The sequence below is a fragment of the Mobula hypostoma genome, chromosome 15 (genome assembly GCF_963921235.1).
Source record: "Mobula hypostoma chromosome 15, sMobHyp1.1, whole genome shotgun sequence".
Lineage (NCBI taxonomy): Eukaryota > Metazoa > Chordata > Chondrichthyes > Myliobatiformes > Myliobatidae > Mobula > Mobula hypostoma.
In genome coordinates, this window is record NC_086111.1 from 2777228 (window position 1) to 2791737 (window position 14510).

General features: G+C 40.6%; 1 protein-coding gene across 1 annotated transcript in view; it reads right to left on the reverse strand.

Moving 5' to 3' along the window:
• Nucleotides 1–13911, reverse strand: part of LOC134356645 (inter-alpha-trypsin inhibitor heavy chain H3-like) — a 58567-nt gene extending 44656 nt beyond the window's left edge. The window contains exons 1-8 of the mRNA XM_063067617.1: nt 13781–13911; nt 13000–13026; nt 11361–11527; nt 4596–4700; nt 1654–1816; nt 1441–1551; nt 1227–1355; nt 1029–1145 (exon numbers count right to left, since the gene is read on the reverse strand). Coding sequence (XP_062923687.1) covers nt 1029–1145; nt 1227–1355; nt 1441–1551; nt 1654–1816; nt 4596–4700; nt 11361–11527; nt 13000–13026; nt 13781–13870 — 909 coding nt within the window. The 5' untranslated portion in view covers nt 13871–13911. The remainder of the gene's footprint in view (nt 1–1028; nt 1146–1226; nt 1356–1440; nt 1552–1653; nt 1817–4595; nt 4701–11360; nt 11528–12999; nt 13027–13780) is intronic.
• Nucleotides 13912–14510: the final 599 nt, after the last annotated feature.

The window sequence follows — 14510 nt, forward strand, 5'->3', positions numbered from 1 at the left end:
GTAGGGAGCGATTCCTGTGGAAAGCAGAAAGTTGGAGAGGAGGGAGGAAATATGTGCTTGGTGGCGGGATCTCATTGGAGCTGGAGGAAATTACAGACAATTATGTGTTGGACTCAGAGGCTGGTGGGGTGGTAGGTGAGGACAAGAGGAACCTATCCCTGGTGGGGTGGCAGGAGGATGGGGTGAGAGCAGATGAGCATGAAATGGAAGAGAGGCAGTTGAGGGCAGCATTGATGATGAAGGAAGGGGAGCCCCTTTCTTTGAAGAAGGAAGACATCTCTTTAGTTCTGGAATGAAAAACCTCATGCTGAGAGCAGATGTGATTGAGATGGAGGAATTGAGAGAAGGGGAAGTAGCAGGGTGGGAAGAAGTATGGTCCAGGTAGCTGTGAGAGTTTGTGGGTTTATTATAGACATCAGCAGATAAGCTGTCTCCAGAGAGACAGATAGAGAGATCGAGAAAGGGTATGGAGGTGTCGGAAATGGACCAGGTAAATTTGAGGGCAAGGTGGAAGTTGAAGGCAAAGTTGATGAAGTCGACGAGCTCTGCATGGGTGCAGGAAGCAGCGCCAATGCAGTCATCGATGTGGCATAGAAGAAGTTGTGGAGTGATATCGATGTAATCTTGGAACACAGACTGTTCCATGTAGCCGACAAAAAGGCAGGCATAGCTGGGACACATATCTACTGATTTCTAGCACCTGCAGATTTGTTGTTGATTGGGGAGCCACCTTTCAGTTAAACTGGGGAATAAGTGATGAAGATCTACCTCTTAAGGAAATTATCTGATCATGAACACTATGTTACCTAACTGTTTGCAAACCAGGTACCTGTTTCTTACATTACATCTGCGATCAAGACATCACTAGGTGGAAAGTATTGAGGTCATAAAAACAACTTATGTAAAACGAAAGCTTTTCTCTCTAATCTCATATTTGTGGCAATCTAGAACAAGTCAAGCAGTCACTCTTGTGGGTATAGAGAGCCTACATACAGCGATTTCCACCCTTCTCTCCCAACTCTTCTTACCTGTTGCATTTTCATTCCTGACATGGATCCACTGTGGTCTATCACAAATACAACATTCTTTGGAATCCTGTTTAAGTTAGCAGGCGCAAAATGGTGTACAAAATATCCATTTACAATCTGAATAAAGAAAATCAACAAGCATCAGAATCAGTTAACATTGTCATCAATACGTTATGTTTAGGCACGTTTTTCAGTTACCTGAATGCTGCCGGCAGACAGATCTCTATTGACGTCATAACGTATGATGAAGTTTCCATCCAGAACCGTGTCCTGACAATCAGGGCACTTGCGCTGTTGCTCAGGTGTTGGTTTGAAGGAGACGTGTGCCTGAATGAAATAACGAATCAGTATTAATTTTCTATTGCCCTGGTCTTTACAATAAACCAAAAACAAAATGCTCATTGTTCTGTACCTTTGTTCCTCTCACAGTCTTCTCCACGAGAGAAGTCAGATTATTTATTAGGAAATCGGAATCAACATCCAGAAAAGAAATGCCTTGTGGTTCAAAAATATGTATATCAATCTGGAAACAAGAATTCAAAGTGTATTGATATTTAATCATCTTAATGGGCAAATTTGCAAATAGCCAAAGCACATTAGCATCGGTGCTTCTTTGTAAGTGTACCTGGAAGTGATTGACAAGCTGCTTGGGGTTCACTCTGATATTCATTTCATATTTTCCCAGGTTACGTTTTAATAATTCTTCGTAAGTTAGTTCGAATGTGACCTTTTTGGTTGGTCCAATATTTACTGAAACTTTGAACTTCTCCAGTTTTCTTCCGGATGCCCTTTCAAAAGCAAAACAAAAAGCTGCAGTGAATGGTGCATGAAGGTAATGGACAGCTTGCTTTCTACCAACAGAGCTGTGGACACATCACGGAAACAATTCTCCCCTCCATGAATGCTGTCCGTACTTTCCTGTCTCAGTAAAGCAGCCAGCAAAATCAAAAACCCCACCCTCTCAGGCCATTCTCTCTTCAAACCATACATGGGCACAGCCTAATGAGACAGTGTTTCTCTGGGACCAAGGTGCAAAACATACACGTACATTCAAAATAACGAGAAAGGGAAAAAAACGAAGAACATACTCACATAAGAAAACAAATTTTTAGTTCATGTCCCTGAGCAACAAGTCCTGCAAATGGATGGCTCCCAGCAGTCCAGATTATAAGACTATTTAATACTTTCCTAGTACGATAAGATGGACTCTTAGCCTCAGATTCTAACTCTTTATGATCTTGCACCTCACTGTCTACCAACACTGCACTTTCTCTGTAGCTGTCACACTTTATTCTCCATTATGTTATTGTTTTGCCTTGTTTTGTCTCAGTGCACTGTGTTATGATTTGATCTGTATGGCAATATGCAAGACAAGCTTTTCACTGTATCTTGGCACATGTGACATAAAGAAACCAGTTTCAGTAAAGGATTGCATTGATTTCCTATTACATGTTGTCACAAATTCGTACGATATTAATGAGGCCAGCAGCTAAAAATGTCCAAATCTGAGGCAGCAGAACCAAGTGGCTTACATAGCTTTGTGATATCTGCTGCTGGGATGCCTTGTTTCTCAGCGCAAGATTTACTTCTGAATTTTAATCACCTTACAATGACTCTAAACTAGACAGTACATAACAAAGTTGTTAATGGATTCTAGGAAAAAGTGTGTCATTTTGATTTTCCAGTGTGTTGGTGTTGTAATGTACGTGTGTGCAATGGGATCTTAACTTGGGAAGAAGTCCAATCCAGAATGTCCAGGCACATAAGACATGACAACTTCAAAGAAAGAATTAACTGGCAGTCCACTGAATCAAACTACCAACACAATCATGTAGACATTCTACGTTGTTACTAACTTCATTGTTTTTAATTGCTATGATTCGTCAGGTGACTTAGAATTGTCTGGATTGCATCAATGTTAGTACTAAGTGCCAGAAACTGCCAGTGAAGGGCCCCTTGAACACACACCTTCTTTATCAGCTCCTCATGTGCATATTTTGTACGTTCTACAAAGACATGAGGAGCTGATAAAGAAGGTGTGTGTTCAAGGGGCTCTTCACTGGCAGTTTCTGGCACTTAGTACTAACATTGATGCAATCCAGACAATTCTAAGTCACCTGATATATAATTATAATAATTGTTTTCAAAACCACAATGACTTATAGTATAGGTATGTAAAATAGTTATGTGAAAAACTGCATAATTAAACTGATTCCTTTGTCTTGCAACATCTGTACTGGGAGTTGGTGCCTGAAATAGGAATCCTATTTCAGGCACTTACTGTGATTTCCAGAACTTTAATCCTAGTTATTTTCCATAGAAACTTGGCATCCCACAAAGAGGATTTCAGAAAAGAAAAGGTTAACCAGAACTGATAAAAACTGCCTTCACAACAGGTAATTATAGACAGACAAGGGCTCATCTACTGGGAGAGAGATATGGATTACTGCTGTTTCAAGATTTCTTTTTAATGGTTTATTTGCACATAGATGTAAAGAGGGAGTGAAATTCTCCAGGAGTTATATTTAATTATTTCTTGGAATGTACAAAAATGTGTAACTCAAAATGGTGGTTGTAAAAGAAAATGGAGACAGCTTGGAATGCAGGAAAGTTTTGAGAACATGCAAGAGTACAAGAATGCAGCCTCAGCACTGAGATAGATAATGGTGAAATATATGTTCTTTTGTCTTTGTCTTTAAGGTATATGTGTAGTCTGATGTTATATGTCAAGGCTGATGATTATGGGAGAGAAGCAGGTACAGGCTGGTACCAGGGACTAAATGGAAAAGTAGTGGGGTAGAAGTTTTGAAGGGTATAAAATAGGGCTACTTCTTTCTGCACCAGAGACCAGACCAGTTTTAAGAGACAGACTGACACGAGGGAGAGGGAGAGAAAGGGGGGCGGAGGGAGAGAGAGAGAGGGAGGGAGGGAAAGAGGGAGGGACTGAGCGGGAGAGGGGTAGAGGGGGAGAGGAGAAGAGAGGTAGAGGGAGAGAGAGAAATAGAGGGGAGGGGAGAGAAGGAGAGGGGAGGGGAGAGAAGGAGATGGGAAGGGAGAGAAGGAGAGGCGGGAAGGAAGAGAATGAGTGAGAGAGTGAGGAGAGGGTGTGTGAGGGAGATCAAGAGAAAGGGAATGGGGGACGGAGTGGATAGTGAGAGGGTAGAGAAGGAGAGGGGAAGGGAGAGAAGGAGAGAGGAGAAGGAGAGAGGGGTAGGGAGAGAGGGAGAGGAGAGGGAGAAAAAGAAAACTGTAGAAGAGGATATTGGACACTTAGGATTCCCACTGACATTGTATTAGATTGGTTCATAGATTCATTGGTTGAAAGGTGTTCTTTCTTTCTATATTTTAGTAAAGTGGTTAATGACAAGACTTTATATCTTATTATAATGTAACATTTTTATAAACTTTAAACATTTGAACAGTGCCTTGCTTGTTTGCAAGCACCTCACTGCTGACTCAGAAAAGAAAGAGGAATTAATTAGAAAAAATGTTCATTTTATACTTCTGAGGAATTTAATTTATCAAAGTGGTTGATGAGGCAAGAATGAAGGAGAACTGGGTTCTTACTTTACAAGCCCTGCAGTCTGTCCCTGTGAAACAGCTTTTTGATACTGTTTCTGGGCAACTTCTTTCTCTTTCACAGCTCCCACATACGTTATTCCATCCAGAGTCCTACAAAAGGCAAAACCACATGGTTGTTGTCACAGAAAGCTGATGCGGTCATTGTCTCCATTCATATGTTTTCCTGGATTGTAATTAACTTTAGATATAAGAACTTGCACAAAACACACCTACGTATGGAATATCACAGTGCATGTCACAGAATGACATATTATTGTTGCTAAAGGAAGGAATTACTCTGGACATTTATGAGTTCTATTCCCTGTCAGAGACCATTTTGATTGAGTGTGGAGAGCTGGATGAAAGATTATCAAATTAAGGTCATAAAGGATGTAGGAGAATTGGAAAGGACAGTTGAATTTTAATTGGAAAATAAGTTGAATTAGATGGTCCTGGACCACTACTCAATGGAATTCAGAAGAATGTGGGACGACCTCATTGAAACCTATCGAATGCTGGAAGGCCTCAATCGAGTGGATGTGAAGAGGATGTTTCCAAAGACGAGGGAATCTAAGACCAGAGGACACAACCTCAGAATAGACAGGCTTGCTTTTAGAACAGAGATGAGAATCTATTTCTTTGGCTGGAGTGTGGTGAATCATTGCCACAGGTAGCTGTAGAGGCCAAGTCATTAGGTATATTTAAGGCAGGATTTGACAGGTTCTTGATTTGTCAGGGAATGAAGGGATGCAGGGAAAGGCAGGAAATTGGGGCTGAGAGGGAATTTGGCTGGCCATGATGAAATGGCGGAGCAGACTCGATGTGCTAAATGGCCTGATTCTGCTCCTCTATCTTATGGTCTTATTGTCTTACTAATTTTCTGTAGCAATAAATCTGATGTACCCTTGGGATAGGATAATGCTAGGAGAGGCACAGAGACAACTTGTAAACATAACTGAGAGGAAATAAAGTCTAAGGAAAACCAGCCTTCTGGTTTGGAGCATTGATCTAAGAAAGATTGAATACAAGAGCACTAAAATAAATAGAGGTACAATAGCAGGATGAGTAAAGACAAAAGAAGTTTTAAAAAAGGACGGAGATAATGAAAACTTAAATTTTAAGCTTTGCATTAGAGCTGCTGCAAAAATAAATTGTCATAAAGGCAAACTCAGATTGCAAAGACCTATTTTGTTATGAGTTGATGAAGTGATTTCACGACCCTTTGAAAATTCAGAGGCTTGTTGGCGAAAGAATTGAGTCACAGATTTAATGGAGGAAATCCAGTCATTTATAATTACATTGTAAATATATAAAAGCTTTGAAAAATTCTGTAATTCTGTTTAAATAATTTTTTTTTGAATTTGAACACATTGCTAAATGTGCAATGTGGTCTCTTTACATACGTCCCAGAACCAGGACTTTGGGTTGTAAAGCTTCAGGGATTCTCTTCCTAAGCAAGCTGGGGCGATGGAACGTGAATTACATGGGACCATAGGTTTCACGAGTCATATCACCAAGATGCTTCTAAGAATTGTGATGACAAGAGCTAAAAGTAAGATACAAGCTGAAATAGGTAAAGAACAATGTGGTTTTGTGAAAGACAAAGGTACAAGAAACGTGATATTGATGTTAAGGATACTATCAGAATGAGCTATTCAAATGCAAAAAGATTTGTTTGTTTTATCGACTACACAAAAGCATTTGATAAAGTGAAGCACAATAAGTTATTTGAAATATTACAGGAAACTCTAGATCTAGATTCGAAAGACCTCCACCTAATCAGAAATCTGTACTGGGAACAAACTGCCGCTGTAAGAATAGATGGAGAAGTGAGTCAGTTTATGAAAATCAAGAGAGGCGTTAGACAAGGGTGTGTTTTCTCCCCTGATTTATTTAATGTGTACAGTGAAACAATATCACAAAAAAATAACAGAAACCTTGAGAATCAAATTTGACAATAGAAAATAGGTGCAGAAGTAGACCATTCGGCCCTTCGAACCTGCACTGCCATTCTGAGATCATGGCTGATCATCTACTATCAATACCCGGTTCCTACCTTGTCCCCATAACCCTTGATTCCCCTATCCATAAGATACCTATCTAGCTCCTTCTTGAAAGCATCCAGAGAATTGGCCTCCACTGCCTCCTGAGGCAGTGCGTTCTACACCTCCACAACTCTCTGGGAGAAGAAGTTCCTCCTCAACTCTGTCCTAAATGACCTACCCCTTATTCATAAACCATGCCCTCTGGTACTGGACTCTCCCAGCATCTGGAACATATTTCCTGCCTCTATCTTGTCCAATCCCTTAATAATCTTATATGTCTCAATCAGATCCCCCCTCAATCTCCTTAATTCCAGCGTGTACAAGCCCAGTTTCTCTAACCTCTCTGTGTAAGACAGACCTGACATCCCAGGAATTATCCTAGTGAACCTACGCTGCACCTCCTCCACAGCCAGGATGTCCTTCCTTAACCCTGGAGACCAAAACTGCACACAATACTCCAGGTGTGGTCTCACCAGGGCCCTGTACAAATGCAAAAGGATTTCCTTGCTCTTGTACTCAATTCTCTTTGTAATAAAGGCCAACATTCCATTAGCCTTCTTCACTGCCTGCTGCACTTGCTCATTCACCTTCAGAGACTGATGAACAAGTACTCCTAGATCTCTTTGTATTTCTCCCTTACCTAACTCCACACCGTTCAGATAATAATCTGCCTTCCTGTTCTTGCTCCCAAAGTGAATAATCTCACACTTTTTCACATTAAACACCATCTGCCAAGTTTCTGCCCACTCACCCAGCCTATCCAAGTCACCTTGAATTCTCCTAACATCCTCATCACATGTCACACTGCCACCCAGCTTAGTATCATCAGCAAACTTGCTGATGTTATTCACAATGCCTTCCTCTAAATCATTGACGTAAATCGTATACAGCTGTGGTCCCAATACCGAGCCCTGTGGCACCCCTCTAGTCACCACCTGCCATTCCGAGAAACACCCATTCACTGCTACCCTTTGCTTTCTATCTGCCAACCAGTTTTCTATCCATGTCACTATCCTCCCCCCAATGCCATGAGCTCTGATTTTACCCACCAATCTCCTATGTGGTACCTTATCAAATGCCTTCTGAAAGTCAAGGTACACCACCTCCACTGGATCTCCTGCGTCTATCTTCCTGGTTACTTCCTCGAAAAACTCCAATAGATTAGTCAAGCATGATTTGCCCTTGGTAAATTCATGCTGGCTCGGCCCAATCCTATCACTGCTATCAAGATATGCCGCTATTTCATCTTTAATAATTGACTCTAGCATCTTCCCCACTACTGATGTTAGGCTAACAGGGCGATAGTTCTCTGTTTTCTCCCTCCCTCCTTTCTTAAAAAGTGGGATAACATTAGCCATTCGCCAATCCTCAGGAACTGATCCCGAATCTAAGGAACATTGAAAAATGATCACCAATGCATCCGCAATTTCCAGAGCCACCTCCTTTAGTACCCTAGGATGCAGACCATCTGGACCTGGGGATTTGTTAGCCTTCAGTCCCATCAGTCTACTCATCACCGTTTCCTTCCGGTCTTTTGAGGGTGAAAACATCAATCATTTCAGATATGCGGATGACACTGTGTTAATTTCAAGTATGGAGGAAGAACTACAAAACTTAATTGATATAATTGTTGAAGAAAGTGCAAAAATGGGTCTATCTATCAATCGCAAAAAGACAGAATATATGGTGATATCCAAAAAGAAGGAGAATCCTATCTGCAGGCTGAAAATAAATGGGAAAGACATAAAACAAGTACAGAACTTTTGCTACTTAGGAAGCTGGGTGACATCAGATGGCAGGTGCGACATGGACATCAAAAGAAGAATAGGGATGGCAAAAGACATCTTTACGAGAATGAAGAGTATAATGACCAATACATACTAAACTAGGCATGACAACCCACCTCAGAGTACTGAAATGTAACGTTTATCCAGTTATGTTATATAGATCAGAATGTTGGACAATATCTAGTAATATGAGGAAACAAATTGAAGCAGCAGAGATGTGGTTTATGAGGAGGATACAAAGAATATCATGGACAAAACGAATATCTAATGAGGATGTCATGAACAGAACAAGCACAAAAAGAGAAATAATGTATGAGATCATGAAAAGGCAATGTAACTTCATTGGACATGTGATTAGGAAAGAGGAGTTAGAATGCACGGTAATTATGGGAAAGATTGAAGGGAAGAAAGCAGGAGGAAGACAAAGACAAATGATGATGGAGACAGCAGCCAGAGAACTGGAAATGAATACCAATGAATTTGATCCACTTGACCCGAAACGGGAGTGTGTGGGCCATGGCAGTCAAAGCTCAAACTGGGCATGGCACATGATGATGATGATGATGATGTAGCAAACAGCGTTTTAATCTAAAATCAATCTGCAGCGTTCATTCAAACTGAACGATCCAACAGCCTACGGTTAGATAAATCATCAATGAACTGCAGTAACATCACACCTTTATTTCCTGTTCCAAGGAGAGCGGTGCCCACCGGCTGCCAAAGATCAGGCCATGTATCAGTTTACAACTTGATGACTGATAAGGGTTTTTACTGAGTGCCTTGCAGGGGAGAAGCAGTGAAGACTGAAGCTTTGCTAATGACATTTGGAGTAGCACTCTTTATCATCCCAGTTTCACAAAAGGAATTCTCTTAATTACCCTGTTCTGCCTTTTTATCCTTTTTGACCACTGCCTATTGCCAAGCCTCTGGGCCAGCCTGGTGCCTCTCAAATATTGAGCAGAAGAACCTGCAACCTGATCATCTCTGAGGCTGAAGTACACGGGTGTTTCCAACGAGTGGACAGCCGCAAGGCTGCGGGACCGGACGGCATCCCAGGGTGGGTACTCAGAGTGTGCCCAGCACAACTGGCAGGCGTGTTTACAGACATTTTTAATCTCTCCCTCTCCCAGTGTAGAGTGCACTCCTGCTTCAAAACACCCACCATTGCTACTGTACCTAAAGAGACCAAGGTAACATGTCTGAACGACTGGCTCAATAATAAACAAATGCTTTGAGAGGCTGGTCGAGGACTACATCTGCAGTTTGCTGCCACCCAAACTGGACCCTCTACAATTCTTCTACTGACACAACCGATCGACAGATGATGCAATAGCCACAGCTCTACACACCGTCCTTACACATCTGGAGAAGAAAGACGCTTATGTGAGAATGATGTTCTTGGACTACAGTTCAGCATTCAACACCATAAATCCCTCCAGGCTCGACAAGAAGCTCAGAATCCTTGGCCTTGACCCTGCCTTGTGCAGTTGGATCCTGGACTTCCTGTCAGCTTCCAGCAGGTTGTAAGAGTGGGCTCCCTCACCTCCAACCCTCTGACTCTCAACACAGGAGCCCTTAGGACTGCGTACTGAGTCCCCTCCTTTATTCCCTGTATACCCATGACTGAGTCGCCACCCACAGCTCCAATCTGCTAATTAAATTTGCCGATGACACTAGATTGATTGGCCTAATCTCAAACAATAACAAGGTGGCCTACAAGCAAGAAGTCATCACCCTGACACAGTGGTGTCAAGAAAACAACCTCCCCCTCAATGTCGCAAAAACAAAGGAGCTGGTTGTGGACACAGGAGGAATGGAGATGGACTAACCCCTATTGACATCAATGGATCTGGTGTTGAGAGGATAAATAACTTGAAGTTCCTCGGCATCCACGTCACCGAGGACCTCAAGTAGTCTGTGCACACCAGCTGTGTGGTGAAAAAGGCACAACAGTGCGTCTTTCACCTCAGACAGTTAAGGAAATTTGGTATGGGCCCCCAGATCCTAAGAACTTCCTACAGGGGCACAATTGAGAGCATCCTGACTGGCTGCATCACTGCCTGGTATGGGAACTGTACTTCCCACAATCGTAGGACTCTGCAGAGAGTGGTGCAGACAGCCCAGCACATTTGTAGTTGTGAACTTCCCATGATTCAGGATATTTACAAGGACAAGTGTGTAAAAAGGGCCCGAAGGATCATTGGGGACCCAGCTGCTACCATCCGGGAAATGGTACCGCAGCATAAAATCCAGGACCAACAGGCTCCGGGACAGCTTCCTCCACCAGGCCGTCAGACTGATGAACTCACGCTAACTTGAATGTTCTCTCTATTACATTGACTGTTCTATTTATTATAAATGATTATAAATTACTATGATTGCACATTGCACATTTAGATGGAGACGTAATGTAAAGATTTTTACTCCTCATGTTTGTGAAGGATGTAAGAAATAAAGTCAATTCAATTCAATTTGATTCCCAGGAACAGGTGTTTTGGTCCACGGAGTCTAGGCTGAGCTCCGGCGTCACTTACATTACAGTCGAAGTCCTTTAGATGCAGCTGTAGCTGCAACCTGATTTACTTGGAGTTTTAAGAGTTCTGAGTGCTCTAGGCAGACTCCGCTGCCATCTGAACTTTGGATACAAAGGGAGAGTGAGGAGCAGATTTTGAACCAAACTGCTCATCTGCCAATTTTTTTGTCAGACTTTTACTTGCAGATTCTGCACATGCTCATTAGATTTCCTATTAATCTTTTTTTCTCTCTCCTCAGATTAGCTTTAATTATGTTTTATGGTTTTTATTCACTTCACAACTAGAAGTAGAGCTGAACACCACATCAATTATAATGCTCAGCCTAAGTATACAATCCAGAAGAGTCTGCCACAACAGATCTATTCTATGTAATCATTTTAATTGAACAATGTAGCTTATACGCACATGCTGAAGTTGGTGATGAAGGCTGTTTTTGGGAGTTCTATCTCAAAGAAGGCTTCCTTTGACACATTAGCTCGATTTACCACTCGGCTAATTATCACATTGTGAGCAAACCGTGAGGTTACTTTGGAATCAATCTTCATGCTGTAGATTTCAAGCTCCCTCCGATGCTGAAAGAAACAAAAGAGGAACATTTCAACAAGAAGTACAGAGGAAACAAACCAAAATACTAACGAAAGAATCAGAAACACAAGAGATTCTGCAGATGCTGGAAATCCAGAGGAACATGCACAAAAATGCTGGGGGAACTCAGTAGGTCAGACAGCACCAATGGAGTGGAATAAACAGTTAATACTTCAGGCCAAGTCCCTTCATAAAGACCTGATGAGTCCCGATGAAAGGTCTCTGCCTGAAACGGTGAGGTGTTACAAAAGAATCAGAATTATATTGGTGATGACATTGTTCTTTGGAAACATTACTCAGACAGTTCATCAGCTGGCCCCGAATTTGCAGTTAGGATGCTTACACGCACTGTTGATCTCAGAAAATAGTTGAACATAATTAGTGTAGTTCCCCAATGGAAGATTACATGAAGAAGCCAAAACTATCTCTCACAGAAAAATCCTGCAGGGCATCTATGATTTCAGTGCTGCGATATCGTTATGTAGTTGGAAGTGAATGGGCATGGAAGTGGCGAGATGGTAACAGCTACACAATAAATATTTAGCCGTCTGTCAAAGATGTCAAGATATTAATGCTTCTGATGTTCAGAACCATTTCAAAAACTTTGAAAAACTTCGTATAAGTTCAAACAATACACAACAACCCAAGTTAGCTAATAACAAGCTTAGTGATTTGTAGACACTTGTCCTGATTGAAATTTATGGAGCTGCTGTCTCTGATGAATTCCAACCTGGTTTTCATGGCAAGAACAATGTAGCCAAGTGTTGCTACTACTCTGGATTCCATCTGGGGATCAGCATTGAAGCTTGTTCAATAACCACAAGCTGACCACCACTCAGGACTTCTAGCTTTCATAATATTAGTTATAGAAACATATAAACATAGAAAATAGGTGCAGGAGCAGGCCATTCGGCCCTTTGAGCCTGCACCGCCATTTATTATGATCATGGCTGATCATCCAACTCAGAACCCCGCCCCAGCCTTCCCTCCATACCCCCTGATCCCCGTAGCCACAAGGGCCATATCTAACTCCCTCTTAAATATAGCCAATGAACTGGCCTCAACTGTTTCCTGTGGCAGAGAATTCCACAGATTCACCACTCTCTGTGTGAAGAAGTTTTTCCTAATTTCGGTCCTAAAAGGCTTCCCCTTTATCCTCAAACTGTGACCCCTCGTTCTCTGTGAATTTCTGACCTTCATCTGCAAAATCCCAGCCATTACTTTTTATTATAAGTAGTCATAAAGTACGAATTATATCCCCTGAGATATATTTTACAAAATCATTGAATCGTCAAAATTAACCTAATCAAAACGCTCTTCAGCGAAAGGAGCAATTCATCGAATCACCCTGTACTGTATATGAAAACAAAACTAAAATATTACTGAGTAAATGCTACTGATATTATAAATGATATCCATATTGCAAATAGTAAATAATTAGTAAATAATTTAAGCTTACTTTTATGCCATTGCTGTTGGTGCTTTTCTTATGTTCCAATCAGGAGAATGAAAACAAAATATCAGTATTAGAAAATGGCCACAGTAAACACAAATTATACTGACTGATCAAATAAAGCTAAACTCTATTTCTTTTTTTAGAATAAAGTTAGAATACTTAAGAATAGAGTGAATTATAATACATAATGTCAGTAATATTTATGTGATTTTTCAGGATACATGTTGATGGAACAACTCTATTTTTGTAAAATTAACATTATCTGCAGTACACACATTTGATAAGTCTAATTTTGTGAATTAACAGTTTCCACTTTGAACGAATAAAGGGCTTACTTGTCATAGCAATCTAATAAACATGATATTAACAGATAATTGGGGTTGTGAATTTCAAACAAAAGATGCTGCCTGAAGTTTATAACATTATCTGTGATATGACTTTAAAAAACTGGAGCATTAGTATGGCTGAAATACTACCCACAGTATGTACACAATAATTAGCAGTATTAAATATTGCAGTTGAGAAAAGAATTACATAGCATTACCCATAGTAATTAATTTGTAATAATAGATTCTTTATGCAAAGTTCTTCACTATCAACAAATAGTAGATGGAAAGCTAGGAAAAACTCACAGTACACATCATTATAGAAGATTAGATATTACATAGTGATTTTAGTACTACAGCTTAATGGGGATTAACAAAACTGCCTCTGACTTACTAAAGCACCTATTCATTTTTATTAGGAACAAAATTGTATTATGCCATTGTAAATCATACATTACCTTATGGTGCTCTGGTTCTGTTAAAATTAATTCAGAAGATATTAACACTGGAATAAACATTAGCAGAAGGTAGGACAGCATTGTTTTCATTTTGAACAATGTTCATTTGTCAAACAAGATGCAAAAAGGTTGGTTTTATTCTCAGATCTGTTAATGAACAATCATTATATTGACCCTACTCTTAAAATCAGTAGATTGTGTTGACCTGATGTATGATGAAACACAAACTCTCAGCAAACACACATCTCATGGAGATTGTGCAATCTGACTGTTTCAAAGATTCGTCTGTATATGATATTCAGTAATCCACCAAATTATTTTAAACACAGAATTTGATAATTCGCTGGGACTTGCTCATGAAAGGTGTCTCTGGCAGTTGAAGGAATAGCCATCAGCCCCAGATGTGTGCTTTGCTAAGTGCTCACCGAGGCAAGTTAAAATGGAAAACATTTGTGTGGCATCTGGCTCACCAGGCAAAGCACCTGGTCATTTTTAACTGCATGCACCCCATCGCCTTGAGCTTTTCAACTGAACCTCGAACAGAATATAGTCACTTTTCATTTCAATGAAAGCTCTGAAACATATCAGATAATAGAATGGAAATCCATACCAGACATTGATAATTCCACAAGATACCTTCACTAGGTAGGATTCATATACTGTATATCTGGTCTCACATCATGTTTTGCAAGTATTTCTTCAACATAATTTATTTAGGATTATGAATACA